Raw genomic sequence first — 16,744 nt, 5'->3', positions numbered from 1 at the left:
TCTTTAGGTGGTTTAGGGGCCCTTTAACATGAAAACGCCAATAGCCAATCATTGCCAAGTCATCAATAGTCAATCAATAGCTAATCGATAATTGATCAATGATCTATAAATTCCGGAAAATTCTGGGGATGACTTGGTAGTGCTTAGCCTAGCCCAAATACGTAGCCAATACCTTGCGATAGCCAATCAATAGCTAATTGATAATCGATCAATCAATAGATTCCGGAAAATGCTGTGGATGACTTGGTAGTTCTTAGCCTAGCCCAAATACGTGGCCAACACGTCGCAATAGCCAATCTATAGCTAATCTATAATCAATCAATAATCGATGAAATCCGGAAAATGCTGGGGATGACTTGGTAGTTCTTAGCCAAGCCCAAATCCGTGGCCAATACCTTGCAATAGCCAATCAATAGCTAATCAATAGCTAATTGATAATCGACCAATAATCAATAAATTCCCGGAAATCTAAGTACATGGGCGTTTTCGCATTTTGCCCCAATCGAAATGCTGGCGCTATTAGTCCCCGTATTCTCGCGCTATGTATTACCAGTACCACCTAATAATCCGCTGGATCCACGTCTCTCGAAGCTTTCGCTCTTTAGAAAACACATAGAATCCGAAGCCTTTGTCCCTTGTGTGGTTGTTGTACCACCTAGGAACGCAGCAGGTCAATCCTCCCATCGCATGATGGCTCTACACAAACCATAAAAATTGCCAGAAATCGTTCGAATACAGGGCACACAGGCACTCCGGCCGGCTGGAGTGGCCGGATAACTACAAGTGCCAGCATGCACCTCAGCAGTGGTGGCGTCGTGAAACTGGCCAATGGGATCTGTCTATTACTACGCATAGAACATTCACATAGGCGCGCGACAAATCAGGAAGTCTGACTCACCGCGACCGGATAGCGAGCGAATATGATACCATTGCCTAGTCATTCACGTTCACGCGAACGGTGGCGCGTTCGAACGATCCATGTTCAACCATACCAGTGCCCTGCTCCTAGCCACACGAGACGGTCTCGCAAAAAGCGTGGATCGGCGCACACGCGGGACGTCCGCATCGCTCACCGACCCCAACCCGAAAAGGATCCTTAAAAAGCGGTTGTCAGTTCCTTTAAGAGTACAGGGTCCATTATGAAACTAATGTGCATGATATCGTTGCGACGCAACTATTCATGGCAACGTAGTAAAACGGGTTGGTCAATGTGGTGAAGGGTCTGCCCATTCAACGCAGCCAGTCACCAGTTTGCTAATTCCCATTGCCAGCCTCTACTGGTATATGCGAACAACATTGTGACGTACTGTTTTACTGGCTACTTCTAAAGGCTGCTTAGATATTGAGCGTTTTCTGAGATCTCGTGGTCTGTAAACTTTTTTGGTTGATAGTACATCCAAAGCTACGTGACTGGTCGCTCCAAGCTATGAAGAGAGTCTGTTGTGCGCCGACGAGTGTCGTTAGGAACGAGGGGCCGCCGTACGGAATTTTGCGAAGATGGCAGCCGTGAACATGCAACGGTCATCCCATGCACTCACTTCGATGGCGAGGCAGTTTGTTGGCTTTCTGAGAGTCGTGTGACTGCCTGCTTATATATCTTCGTTACATCAGTAACCGTAACTTTAGTCACCGACACCCTACAACAACGCTCTGATTAGGCCTAATGGGCTAGACAGTGTGGTTAGTGGTGTAGCCATTACGAAAATTCACCACCGCTCGATATGATAACGGGCTGCAAACCATCGCGGAAAGCTCGTCACTAATACAGTAAAACCTTGTTAATTCGGATTTCACGGGACCAAAAAAAATGTTCGAATTAACCGAATGTCAAATTATCGAGGGTATCAAGGAAACAAACAAATGCTTACTACGTCAACACACTTTTATTTACTGAATGAATCAGTAAATCCTGTTTCCGGTTTGCACAAAAGCAGTGCGGAAGCTGCAATTCTCGTCACCTCGTGAGTGATCTGCACTCGTAGCGGTGAAGGCCTCGCGACTGCCTTCACAGCGCAGCCGCGGCGTGCGTCATCTGGGACGTGCCTTTTGCTACCGCGCGCACATCCCGAATATTTTTTCTCCAGTGTGGTCGGGTTGCTGCCCATCGCAATGTAGACGGTGCTCCTCATCCTCAACAGCTTTGTACGGAGTAAAAACGAAACTACTCTTTGCTGCAACCGCTGCGGACGAAACCGTGGCTGCTGTTGACAGGATCATAGACGGTGACCTTGCAGTTCAGAAGGCGGCGGCCGACGCACGCACCGAGTCAAAATGAATCTACTGTTTGCTGCAACTACGGATGAAACCGCGGCAGCTATCGACACCATCATGGATGGTGACTACGTATTCATGAAGGCACGCGGTGCTATGCGCAGTTGGAAATGCAAAAATAAAGGCTTTAAAGGCACTGATCGGCACGAATCATCCTGGCATTGCTGTCATTCACGTACGATTTCCGCTGATAACTACGCCGATGCGAACTCCACCGCTTCATTTTGGTGGAAGCTAACACCGTTTTTAGAGCGAAAGCTCTACTACGCCATGTCTCGCAAAGTAATTCATTGCGTCGCAATGACCTTGAGCCGCCGGAGCGCAAGTGCGGCAGGAGTGGCATCACGCCACGTGATCCGCTGTGGAGAGGTGTCGCAGCTGCGCTCGCTCGTAGCCTAGCTGCTGCAGTACTACTCGACTCGGCGAGGGTTTAACGGCGGCTTCGCTGGTGCTTGGTCACTCCGTTTTGCCATGGATGGCGCGCCGGCTGGGCCACCTGTGCGTGCGCTTCAGTGCAAGTGACAGGCTGAATCCGATCATCCAGTAGATATAGCTACAGGCAGGCTGCGAAATCTCAAGCAAAGCGAAATCTCAAGCTTCTGAAACACCGGAGCAAAGAGAGGCCAGATTAGCACATTATTGACCCTTTTCTCAGAGCACTTAGTTCTTGAGAAACAAGATTGCAGTTTCGGCGGCGCGCAATAATACGTTGCCTGAGCGAAAGCGCACAAATAGGAAATCATCACCACTTCTGCCCTTTGTCTGTGACATCAGCTTTCGGAAATGTAACTGGGTTTTCGCTCACGCACTGTGCTTTATTCATGCTGCAGAATGTGAAGCGGTGGACTGAAGACGTGTGCAGTAGTTCGCTGCAAAACTAGTGACTGGCGTATGAAGGAATAGAATGAATATGTGTGACCAAGTTCACAGACCGTTGCTACATATGGGCAGCCTCTGTTGCCGGCCCTTCTGAATGTACGACTTTCCTCGTGGATAGAAAAAAAATCACTTATCTGGCAGCGTTGTATTGCTAACCTCCAAAGAAAAGAATTTAACCCTGGGGCATTGGCAAGAGTGAGTACCGCTCCTTAAACCATGACAAAGGGAGTAGCGCCGCTTCCTGGTATAGCAAGTTTCGCACACGTTATCGACGCACATTTACCCCTACTCGCACGCAAACTTACGCACATTCTATTGCAAATGTATTAAGAATATGTGAATAGGCGCACACTTGAATCACAGTGCGCCAAAGCATGGGGGACAGCCACTACACTGACAGCACACCAATGGCCGAAAGGGAATGTTTCGCGACGGTCCACAGGAGTAAGCGAGCTACTAGCGATACTACATATTTGCTACATGGTTTTACAAAGTACAGAACAGCTTCGTTCCAAGCCTTGTATGCAGCAAGAACAAATCTATTGCAACTGAACACACCGGTGAGCGATTATGCAGAAAATAATCAGATAGGGACCGCACCGACGAACTTCACTGAGTCAAAAACATGACAACCCACTGCTTCAACGCATTTGCCAAATAAAGAACGAAAAGCGAAACACACTAATCCTGATTCAATTCATAAGCGGAAAGCTTGGATAGCTTGGAATACATTTTTAGCCTCGCTTTTAGAACAAGCACCATATACGCTGCTCTTGCCGTTTGGACAAAGCTTAATGAGATCCGAAAGTGCTTTTATATGTCCTCTGACGCTCTGGCCAAAGCTTCATGTCGTCCACTCAGTCAGCGTCTACAATATCTCCCGAAACAGGTATCCTGAGCCGCGCTGGACGTCATGGACATCCATTGTAAACACTGACGCAACGGAGGCAGCTGAGGCAAGCAATGGACGCGTCACCACATGATCAAACATGGCAGCCCCCACGGGATCGTTCAGCATAACAGACATCTTTGTATCTAGGATCGACCAACATTGCCAATGCAGGAAGGCGGGACATCTTTATATCAGGGAACCTCGTCTTGATGCTACGCAAAAGGCATGAGGCAAGCAATGCTGCCTCACCACCTTGGGAAACATGTTCAGCTAGAACCACCTCAGTGCACTGCAACAGGGGAATGACTTGTGACAGCGTGGGATATCTATCCTCAGACAGTTCAGTTGTGGCATGGTCAAGTGGCTTCAAGACTTGCACTGCTGCATTCATAAGCTTCCAGTCACTTGCGTTCAAGTTTGGAACTGCGTCAGATTCTGAAAGTTCTACAGTGATGACCGTACGGAGCTTCACGAGCCTGGCCATCGTGGCATGCTTACTGTTCCATCGCGTTGGGACGTCTTGCATAATCTCGAGAGGGTCCAGCTGCATGTTTCTCTGAATTTCCTGAAGCCGTCCACGGGCCTTGGCACTCCGTTTGTATCTCGCCACAATCGCTCTGGCTTTAGCACAGAGCTGCAAAAACCCTGACACTTCTCTTTTGGCATCACTGACACACAACTGAAGGGTGTGTCCGAAACACTGCACACCATTCCAGGATGACCGCGCTACTGCTGAAGTGAAGTTCCATTATCTGTAACGACGAAGACCGGCACAGTATCGTGGGCTGGAAGTTCCCACTCCTCGATGACACCTGCGATAAATAGCTCCAGGTTTGCTGCAGTGTGAGAGTGTTATCTCCGTGCAAGCCAATGCATGCACGTGTTGCACGAAGTCACTGTCCATGACGTGACAAGTTACACAAACGTAGTTGTCATTTGCCTGCGATGTCGAACCATCAGTTGTGATCGAAAGCAACCCCACTGCGCTTGCAAAAATGTCCCCGAGCTTCTTTTTCAGATTATCTTTGCTTGATGCGTAGAGGTCTGGAATAATGGCTCTCGAGAACGTTGTCCGAGAAGGCACAGCATAATCCGGCATAGTGAACTGCATCATGTCGACGAAACCCGGTTCTTCGGCAATGTTGTAGGGGTGCATAACACGAGCTATGAAGCGAACTATCATTTTTGTCATCTGTTGGGCTTTTGGGGCCGACACTATCATTTTCGGCTTGAAACTGTCGGCTATGGATGGCTCTTGACCACTTGCTTTGCTTGCCCTCTTGAGCTTAGATAACCTTTCGCGTGCGTCCCGCTTCTCTTGCTAGTCCTTGTGCAAGTCCAGGTGTCTCCTTAATGCGTTGCTAGGGTCGTTGCCGTACTTGTCGGGGTCTTCAGGACTGCCTTGCATTTAAGACATCGAGCTTCGGTTCCCGGTGGAATCTTTACAAAAAAGTTCCAAATCGGATTGCCGGCCGCATGAAGTCCCCCATGGGGCTCTCTGGAGTGGTCCAAGGCAGCTGGGATTGATCAAATGCTGCTGCAGCAGAGACAGATTCGCCCACTAAACGCAATCGACCACACCACCACGCCGACGAGATGCGTTTTTGTACGCCTTTGTTCTGAGTATAGTTCTGTTTTCCTGGCTTGGTTTGGATTGGATTGAGAAAAGTATTACTGAATCCAAAACCGAAACTTCCGAAAACGCCTTCTCTCTGCCGCGTGTGGCTATTCGTTCGAGTCGAATACTTTGAAATTTCCGAATAATAAAATTAGAATCGAAGCAAATATCGAAAAATGCATTATTCGTTCAACTATTTGAAAATATCGAATATTTGCACAAGCCTAGCGCTTACAGCTTAAAAATGACAGGTGATCGGAACCGGGCGCCGTTTTAAAAGAGCTACACGATGCCGCATTTTGCTCTTCAGTTGGATGTTTCTAACAGACGTTTGCAAATAGGTGCAAGAACGCACAGAAACCAAAAATGACAATGAAAATCTGGTTTTCAGACCAAAGTGCTGTCGAATTGCAACTGCTGACGCCAGCTTCAGTGTGGTTAATTTTTTAGTGCTTTTAAGGGTGAGGCCATATATAACGAACTACAGATATAACGACCACTTTTCATGGAACTTATGAATTCGTTATAAATGGAATCGACTGTATACAGTCAAACCTCGTTAATACTTAGTCGGCCGGGAACGATGTTTAGGTACACACTAAACGATGTACGAATTAACTGCCAATGCCAGTTTAGCAGCTACTTAATGGCCGGAAAAGAACTGCGTTACATCACTGCGTTACATCACACGCACTCAAACAGGCTTTATTTGCGGGTAGGCAGCAAAAAATCGGTGATCTTCACTTGCCATGACTACGGCATCTTCGAACTCGATAAGGCCATGAGCCAGTTTGTCCATGAGGCCCCACTTAGTAACTAAATTAACAAGCACGGTGTAACGCGTGCGCAGGTGAACAAGAACGCATCTCGCTCGATGATCGCGGAAACACGCTGTCTGGATGCTGAGTGAGCAGGCGGGGCAGCAGCAGTGAGCGTGTCGTCTCTCGTTCAATGCGCATTCAACGTCGAAAGCACAGCTCATACGAAGCTACTGGCACTAGTTGCACTTTGTCTGCAGATCACTTTGAAGATAACGCCCGCGCGGGCGCGCTCTTTTTCCACGTCGCAGGTTGCTTTCAAGATATGGCACCCACCCGGCCGCTGCCAAAGTAAACCCCTCCCTTTCTCGCCTCCCACACCATGCCTCACGCCCGACAGAAGCGCACTTCCGCCCAGCCTTTCTCCCTCACGTGCCCGAGATGGAGTCGGCTGACCCTAGCAAGCTTTCACTCGCACATACAGCGTACGGCACACGGCAGCGATGTTGCCGTGTCTGGACTTTATACGGAACCTCAAAGTGACGTCTACGATGATGGCAGAAATGCGCTTCTGCGTGGTTACTACTTCAATTGGATTCGAGAGTGACAGCTCCTACTGGCGGTTTCTTCGCATTACCGGGAGCTAAGCTTGAAGACCATGCTTTTGTGCATAGCGATCTGTAACCGCTGTATGAGCAGGAAATATGTCGTGGTGGCCATGTTTTATGTTCACTATTGCTGGCGACTGTCGTACGGGCATCGCAACTCGAGAATTGAACGTCTGCGCACATGTGATTTTGCCGATTTTGTGCCTGTGCGTGTAAACAAGAATGAAAAATAGTATGCACTAACCGTTTGGTGGTTATGCACTAACCGTTCGGCTGACTACAGCTTAAGCAGTCAGCCAATAAATACATGGGGTTCAATGCAGGCTGGGTGGGGGAATCTTCGCGACTGTTCAAACCGCAATTGCACATTAAGCGGGTATGTATTAACGAGGTTTGACTGTAATGAAATTTCCATTGCATTGTCACGTCGCACTTAGTAGCTTGCATAATGGCCCACTCTAAGCCAACCACCATGCTGTGTGAACTTGTTTCTTCTGCTGAAATTTTGCTTGTTCTTTCCTCCCTCGTTGCAGGACATCGGTTACGTGGATGCAGTGTCTGAGCTGCTGGCGTCTGCGGGTAGCTGCCTGCCTTCATCCCAGTCTGCTACGAGTGAGTTTATGCCTATCACATCCCTGTCTGGTGTCGCTTCTAGCTTGCTCTGAACAGTCACTGTGTAGGATGTTTTTCTTTGACTTATTATTAAGATACCCTTAGTAATAGCAAATACTTAGCAAATAGTAGCTGTAAATATGAATCAAATATATTTTTCATATTTGTGTTCAATTCTAAAAAACTGCTGTATGTGCTTGTGTAAGCACTGCACATTTTCCCGAAGTTTAGGTTTAAATTTAATGGATATAACCTAACACAAGTGGGATGTAAATAAGTGTTTTGAAATATACTAGGGATGTGTAAATATATTTGGAAATTTTGAATACTTGCCGAACATTATTTTACGATTTATATTTAATTCATTAAACAAGTAAGTTAAACCTCGATATAACGAAGTCGGTAAAATCGGCAATTTGTTTGTTACATAGTAGACTTCCGTTGATTCTGCTCCACTTAACTTTGTCCCTACCATGAGGAAAAGAGGCGTTTTTCGTATGTTACGGCAGATGTTTTTTTCTGAAAGAACTACTGCACTCAATATTTGATGTAGTACATAAACAGAAAGCAAAATGAATGCACTTTTCACACATAAATGTTTTATTGACGAGAATTTATGTCATAAAGAAGATATAAATTGCTAAATTCAAGATTGTGCGATAAAATTGAACAAAGTTTGTAAAGACACACTTGTCTCTACTAAAAAAAGAAGTGTTACGAAAATTATGAGATATACAAAATGTATTGTCGTCTATTAGGCACTATCTCCGAAAAAAAATCAATTTTCTATTGAACAGGTATTTCACTACAAAAATTTTACTGCAAGCACTACAGTTTGGCATGCCGAGCTGCGGCCGCCGATGTTCCGGGCTGGTTTGCGTCGTCGTTGCTTTCAGACTCAAAGTCGTACTAAATGTCAGTGTCCACTGACTCGCTGCTATTCATTGTATCGATAAGATAAGCCGTAGAGGCAGCGGAATCGCGATATCTGTGATCTCCCAAAACGCGCGCCATTTCCGGAGCCGGACATTTTTGCGTTCTGCTTTGATGATCGCGAAACTTCGGAGCGCGTTTAAAAATCACCGCCTCTCAGGGAAAAAGCGAACTGCTTAGGAAACTGAAATATAGTTCTCCTTCTTCACGTCCGATGGTGCAGTGTGTCCGTGAGCGCGCCGCGTAAGGTCTCGGAAGCGGAGTTTGAAACCATCGATAGAGGGCTAACCATGCCCAATGGGTGTGGTACGGAAAGAGTCATTTTGATTTAATGGTAAATTCAATCCTGACCGAAAGTCCCAGCCGGCGCCCATGCATTTCTATGGGCCAAAACATCCGTTATTTCAATGCTGAAATATGGCCTTCACTGTATAATTCGAACTTGACTGGTTAGCACACACGTGTCTGACGCTTATGGTGACCCTAATAGCGATCCCTTTAGTGGGAGCGTCTATCTCAGCGAAGCTTAGGAAACAGTGAAACCGTTGAACACACATCATCTCCTGTCGAAAACACCTTCAGCTGGCCCTATGAAGATTTTCAAGCTATAACTGTAGCTCACAGTGTCTGATGATGGAATCTACGCTATGCTAACGTGCACCTTCTTTTTTCTTTTTCCAAGAAAGTTGGTTTGACAATTGCCTGCGGGCGCACTTCGTGTTTGCTCATTTGTGGCCCATTGCGCACCCTGATGTGCATCACGGGTTGTCACAAAGTGCGAGACGGATGCAATTTTCTTAGCTTGGAGCTTTGTGCCTACGCCATCCTATTCAGTAAGCACACAAGCATATTTGTTTTTACGAATTTAAACACCCGCTGTGGTTGCTTACTGGCTAAGGTGTTAGGCGGTCGCGAGATCAAATCCTAGCCACAGCGGCCGCATTTAGATGGGGGCGAAATGCAAAAAACACCCGTGTACGTAGATTCAAATGCAAGTTAAAGAATCCCAGGTGGTCAAAACTAATCCGAAGTCCCCCACTACGATGTGCCTCATAATCAGATCGTGGTTTTGGCACGTAAAACCCCATAATACAATAACGAATCTAAAGGAGGACCCAAAATTACTTTGTTGCATTCATTATTGCCATTTGCTGCAATATATGCCCTATGGTGTGGACAATTGTAAACATGGAAATGGCATTGCAGCCTGCGGAAATGCTACACGGTCACACATGCGATGAAATTTTAGTAAAACAACAAAAGAATCTTCGACATGTGCAACATGCGACTTCTTAGGAGCTGCCTTCTGTTCCATTGTGATGGTCTTTCGCTTCTGCTTTCCACTTAGCTCGGCTGTGGCATTGAGGAGGCAAACGAACTTCACTGCATCGGCTTAGCTCGGCCGCCTCGTAGCCTTCGAGATAGGTACGTTGCCGATGCGATCTCAGAGGCAACGGCCAGGGGCTAGCCCACGCGGTGCACCGCAGGTAGAGAGAGAAGTGAATGCACTGATGACTAACGGTACCTTCAGCTGAGCCACCTTGGCACCGTGGCAGTGCAGCGGAAATTAAGTCAAACACCACTTCAGTTTCACATTTCGCTACGTGCCAGCCGAACATGCGAGCCACCAAATGGGAGTTTGCTATGGTTGCACGCTCTGCGAGATACATGCCAAATTCGAAATTCAACAGATGACACTTTATTACATAGGCCACTTATCACTTGTACACTCACCGTGATTTGCAGATGCGAACAAGGTCGAGCATTTTATTGATGACAAATGCTTGAAATATGAAGTGACGAATGGCCCTTGCCATTCAAACGATTCTTAGGGTACGGGAATGAGGCTGCGAACTACGCTGTCAGCACCTTGCATCTTCTTCAACTTAGCCTGAAGTGTTTTGGAAACTGAAAAGAAGCAACGGAAACGAAAGTTACAGCATCAAATGCTGCAGCTTCATGTACGCCGCTACATCGGTGATGAAATTGTTCACCTTCGATGGCTGATCTCAGCCAATCAGATTATGTGACCTTGACATTTTTGGCAACATGGCGGATTTCAACAAATGTCCAGAATACAGTGAAACTTCGTTACTACGAACACCACATTAACGAACTTTTCAGAATAACAAATTTATGAGAAATCCCCTGCTGACTGCTTATAGCCTCAACAACGCCTCAGTACTACGAACTAATATTCCGAAATCTGAGCGTTCTTAGATTTCCCTGTATCATTTACGGCAGCCGGTACTGTAGGCTAGCAGATGGCAAGGCCGCGTCGCAAGTGAATGCCGCGGCGCATGGGTTCGGAAAACCCCGAGACGGCACCGGAAGAAAAATAAACGCCTAAAAAGTTATTCCATTCTAGCCTCTATACTGGGAGGGGACTTTCTCTCTTTTATTCGATTGCGGAGGCGATGACACATCAGGGTTTCGCATATGCTTCGCCCAGACAAGTGTCGCCTAGCAGTGGATGTGCGTCTCTTCCTTCTTTCGCCCTTCTGCCGGCGCACGTCTCTTGTTTCTTTCGCGCTTCTTTCCGTGGCCGTACCAAGAAATGTAACCTCCGTGCCCTCGGGGATGCCACACGGCGACACTTTCCGTGGTCTAGTACTACCACGATGGTCTGCCAGCTTCCTCCTGTGTTTCCGGCTCGTGAGCGTGTGTAGCTGCTCCCTGCCAGCATCCACACTAGCCTGTAACAGCGCACTTGTGGAAGCCGGCCCCTTGCGTTTGTAGCATCCACTGCATAGGCACAGAAACTTGTGCCCGAGTACAGCAAACCTGAAGCCCGAGAGGTGGGTGGTGGTGGGCGGTCGGCCGGAGGGGTGGGCGGCAGAACCACCGCTGCCCACCGTAGAAGCCTGAGGGGGGGTGGGTATTAAGTCTTTATTGAAATGCACAATTAACTGTGCATTGGGGGTTAAATTTCTTCGCATGCAATAATTTTTAAATTGAGCAGCAAGTTGAAAAAAAAAATGAATGGAATTGTTTAGAACTAATTCATACAGCATACACAGCTTCCTCTTTGCACCAGAGTAGTAAGTTAATGCTCCAAAGCATTGTTTTCTTGCTTCAAATAGCAAACTTTTATGCTCCAGAGCATATACTTGTGCTCGGTACTGCGATTTCTCTTGCTCCTAAAGCTGCTCCAAAAGACCACCACTGCTACTTTAGATGCATAGATAGTAGGTGCGCATTTGGTTCGAGGAGCGTGTTAGATTCTGGCAAGTACTGCCAAATTAATCACTAGTGTGTGTTGACGTTTTTATGCATCTTGTTTAATTCGACCCGCCGGATAATTTTATCAATTTAGTCAGTCCCTTCAGGGTCAAAATAATAAGTCGACTCTGTCGAAGTTTTGTAACATTACATTGAACATTTTATGCAAATAAGTACAGTCACAGATAGATTTTTCTGATACAGAAGGGGCTACAAAATTTTCCAAATTGTTGGGCAATCCGAAAGATGTAATTTGAATGACAAAAATTTATATTGCTGAATTTGAAAGCCGGTGAGAGGGTACGAAGTGAAGCCTGGCACACTTTCGCGCCGACTCCCCCCTCGTGGCTGATAGTGTCGCCCGCAACTCTCGTTGGCACCACTATCTTGCGTGGCAGTGTCCGGGCTGTAGAGACGCAATTCAGCCGTTCATTATGCAGAGTGGCTCACAGTGACTCGTCGCATGTGCTGCAGATGGTTCGTCGCCAAGTGCCTCTGTGCTGTCTGGCAGCAGCGGCAGTTCCCCTCGTCGGTGGGGGCTGCGTCCCCAGCGAGGCAGTGCCCTGGGTGACCTGCAGCCCTACTGCCAGGCCCTGGTGTGGGCACTGGATGCGGTTGCCAGCCACCAGTTGCTCCCAAATGAGGTGCCAGTTTTCTCATCCTTGTTGCAGTATTGCTCTTCATCTTGTTACTCAAAAGGGTCTTGTATTTATATTTAGGACATAGCAGTGGCTGAGAATAATCTGTCTTCAAAGTAAGACTGTGTTGCAACTTTGCTACAAGGTATACAAGTGTACTACTACAGTCGAATGTCATTCGAACACGCTTAATTCAAACTGACGCTGTGATCCTGTCAAAGTTATGTGTATTTCAATAAGCGAAAACTCTCGGTAATTTGAACGCAAAAGCATTTGCGACGGTTAATTCGAACATACTGCGGACCGACAATGCTCTCGGCAGCACGCCAAATAATGAGCCGGCGCCTCCTACCGGCATTGCTCTGACACCGCCATAGAGCAAAAGCTTAGGAGAGACCCCTTGATGCAGCAGCGGAGGCCCAGTTCAGCCAGCGAAACTGCCCACGCCGACAAACGCTCGCTTCCCGATAACGACAGACAATGAAACTTCAGGGAGCGGGTTAAGCTGGCGTCGGCACCCACGCCGGCACACGCTCGCTTCCCGATAACGGCAGAAAACAAAACTTCAGGGAGCGGGCTAATCTGCGCCGGCACGGCAGCGGGCGTGCACGGAGACAGTCGAAGGGGAGGGAGCTGCGAGGGAGCTGAGAGAGAGGGCGAGGGGAGCCACCGAAGCGGCGGAGTTGCCGAGGCCAGATCCGCTTCCCTGCCGCCCTCCTCCCTCACCTTCGTCAGTTGCTCACCGCGATATTTCACAACTTCCACCGTTCATGCATCGTGCTATGGTGCTCGAATACTTCAAAAATACGTCCTTTCTTTAATTCAAACTTCTTTTAATTCGAACAAATTTCCGGACCCCTATGAGTTTGAATTATCGAGATTTGACTGTATTAAAATTGTTCCATTCAAAGTTATTTGACCAGAATTACTGTTCACTTTGATTCGAACCTGAAATTTACTATCTACCCATCCCTACTTCTTATGCTTGGCATATTTTCAACAAAAATTGCCCTTACAAGTTCGTTATTTATATTTGTCCTGTGGCTGTTCCAGTCTTTACAGACTCTAGAGGCTGACTGGCGATCTTGAATTCTTGTTCCCTTGCCAGGCTATTGAACATTATCTTTGTCTTCTGTATATTCATCTTCAACCCAATTCTTACACTTTCTCGATTAAGGTCCTCAATCATTTGTTGTAATTCGTCTCCATTGTTGCTGAATAGGACAATGTCATCTGCAAACCGTAGGCTGCTGAGATATTCGCCGTTGATCCTCACTCCTAAGCCTGTAAAGGAGTACGTTTATCTAGGTCAATTACTCACAGGGGACCCTGATCACGAGAAAGAAATTTACATAAGAATAAAATTGGGTTGGAGTGCATACGGCAGGCATTACCAAATCCTGACTGGGAGCTTACCACTGTCATTGAAAAGAAAAGTGTTCAATCATTGCATTCTACCGGTGCTAACATATGGGGCGGAAACTTGGAGGTTAACAAAGAAGCTCGAGAACAAGTTAAGGACCGCACAAAGAGCGATGGAACGAAAAATCTTAGGACTAACGTTAAGAGACAGGAAGAGAGCGATGTGGATCAGAGAACAAACGGGGATAGACGATATTCTAGTTGACATTAAGCGGAAGAAATGGAGCTGGGCAGGCCATGTAATGCGTAGGATGGATAACCGGTGGACCATTAGGGTTACAGAATGGATACCAAGAAAAGGGAAGCGCAGTCGAGGTCGGCAGAAAACCAGATGGGATGATGTTTGGAAATTTGCAGGCGCAAGTTGGAATACGCTAGCGCAAGACAGGGGTAATTGGAGATCGCAGGGAGAGGCCTTCGTCCTGCAGTGGACAAAAAATATAGGCTAATGATGATGATGATGATGTTCCAGTCTTGTTGCGCTTTGAAGTTGCCACGATGAACGGCACTTTTTATTTATACTGTGATCACTTGTATTGGAGTTTCTTTAGTTTTCTTTGGATTCTATTGTCTTTCGTTTGGAATCTGTTGACTTTCTTGAAAGCAAGTTATCATTGAATTCACCATGGCTTATGTTGGATTATAAAGTTTTCCTGTGAAAACCACACTTCAATAGAGCAAAGAAGCAATTCGTCATGTTTGCTTTTATTGCTTGGGCTCTTGTATATTAGATTGTTAGCAGCTTGAATGTAAATGCATGTTCCAGGTGCAAATACAGTGCACTCGAACGATGTACAAATTGCACAGTGTATTAGTACAGATTACGTAGCACGTAATGGAAAACAGCAACGAACAAATTATGCAAGTCCCTCACACAGTGGTGATGGACCTGCACAACTTTCACAGTGAGCAAAACGAACTAGTGCCTTACCCAAGGAGGTGCGCTGCATATTTCAGTGACAAACACATCGCTCAGTCACCATGGTGGAAACTGAATGTGTGCAGCACAAAAGAAACCATGTGTTTAGGGCTGGAGGTCACACAATCGCGAATTTCAGAGACACGTTAAAGCAAGAGGCAGACGAAGCATTTGCTGCGCTCTGTTTGCACTCATCGCGATAACCGTCGTCCCACTGCGGGTAACATCATCAGACACAGTGGCATTTCACAGGCTTTGTTTCGTACCGATGGTGTGAAGATATCATCGAGAAGGCATAAAACTATCTGTGGTCACCGACTCTCAAGTTCAACGAAATTAATTTTTTTCTAATTGAAACTTGTTTTTTCTGATCGCCCAATAATTCAAAGAATATTGCTGCCGTAGGAATATTTTCAAGCAATAGCCGTAACTCATGATGTCTGATTACAGTAATTACCTGATTATAGTGTGCAGCTTTTTTCTTTTTTTTCAAGAAAATTCGGTCAAAAATTGCCTGCATGGTGCTATTGGATACAAAACCAAAGCCGCCATTCGTATGCTTTATAAACTGGCTAGCATGAATGTATTGCGGCGAAGTTGACTTTAAAAAGCCGTGTGGTGAAGCTGATTTCGCGAAACCAGCTGCTATTAATTGTGCAACGTATGTTGCCCATTTTGCTTTCAAAAAAATTGGGTGCGCATTAGATTTCTATTTTAGTTTTTATGTCATTTCTATGTTTGTTTTTCACTTTGGACACATGGAAAGTGGCCACGCATTTGATTTGAAGGCGTGTTATAATCAGGTAAAGTCTGCCAAATGAATTAGTAGTGTGTTGGCATTTTTTAAATTTTCACATCTTGTTTAATTCGACCAGCCAGATAATTCGATCAATTTAATTGGTCCCGTTAGGGTCTAAATAACGAAATTTTACTGTAGAAACGTTGCTTTTCTCGTTTGCTATTATCTGCCTGTATTGCTATACAATAATATGTTATACAGTAGACTATGTTTAGATGAAACTTGAAAGGACAGAATAAACAGTTCCGTTCACCAGAAATTTCATTTATGTGAAGGATGCAATAATGACAAATTTTTGTAGTTCAAAAGCGTTGAGTGTTTTGAGTTAACGGCGGTGAAAAAACTGTTATTGTACTCTGCTTGGAATAGCACAGCTTCTTTTCCACAAGGCATTTGCTCATGCACTTTCCCTTTTTGACTGCCACGATCACAATGCACAAAGGAAGGTGAAAAATGCAGCAACATGGACATTGCAAAGCAGCCACTAATGCCACGGCAGCCAACTGGCTGATAGATTGGACTTTCTTGACTATTTGGCATCGCCATTTGACACTTCTGTCAATTCACTCCTGCTGCATGTGAAATATGACGGCCGATGTGGTAGGTGGACTTTTGGTTCTACCTTAGTTTAACGGGACTTCACAAAACGAAGCGTTCCATTTAAACGACGTTTAGTAGCATTGTTCCTATGGGCGGCGAACCAAAGTTGGTACCCTCGTCCCATTTGTCCAGCATTTCCGTTTAAGAGAGTTTCGTTTATTCGGAGTCCACTGGCAATTCTTATCCTGGGTTTTATGCAGTCCCGTCAGTCAGTGGCCAGCATTGTGGGGAAGCTGGTGCGGCCAGTGCAGGACCTGCTGTCTTCACTCCGTGGCATGCCAGCCCTGGTCGAAGCAGTGACACTGCTAGGGCCAGCGCTGTCCTCACTACTAGCCCGAGGCAGTGGTCACACCTCCAAGGCAAGTGTCTGTTCATTGCTCAAGTACAATGGCAATACTCACATGGCCATAGAAGGTATATTTGTCACTTCGGGAAATAATTTGATGAAATTTGGCATGCAAATGTAATTCATTATGGTCATATTGTGAGCATTTTTAGCTTAACCTCCTTATTTTTATCAGTATTGCAAGGAGTGCATCAAGTTGGGCTGAAGTGAGGTCCAAGCTAATGGTA

General features: G+C 46.2%; 1 protein-coding gene across 5 annotated transcripts in view; it reads left to right on the top strand.

Annotated features, from left to right (window-relative positions):
* Positions 1–16,744, top strand: part of LOC119441339 (telomere-associated protein RIF1) — a 198,948-nt gene that overhangs the window by 96,405 nt on the left and 85,799 nt on the right. For 4 of the 5 annotated variants that reach the window (XM_037705955.2, XM_037705956.2, XM_049661157.1 and 1 more), the window contains exons 18-20: positions 7,560–7,638; positions 12,268–12,437; positions 16,372–16,530. In XM_037705955.2, coding sequence (XP_037561883.1) covers positions 7,560–7,638; positions 12,268–12,437; positions 16,372–16,530 — 408 coding nt within the window. Of the gene's footprint in view, positions 1–7,559; positions 7,639–12,267; positions 12,438–16,371; positions 16,535–16,744 lie in introns of all 5 variants that reach the window. The other variant, XM_049661155.1, reaches the window with a different exon arrangement.

The sequence above is a fragment of the Dermacentor silvarum genome, chromosome 2 (assembly GCF_013339745.2).
Source record: "Dermacentor silvarum isolate Dsil-2018 chromosome 2, BIME_Dsil_1.4, whole genome shotgun sequence".
NCBI classification, from domain to species: Eukaryota; Metazoa; Arthropoda; class Arachnida; order Ixodida; family Ixodidae; genus Dermacentor; species Dermacentor silvarum.
The sequence above is the reverse complement of the archived record's forward strand: the minus strand, read 5'-3'. Positions and strand labels throughout refer to the sequence as shown.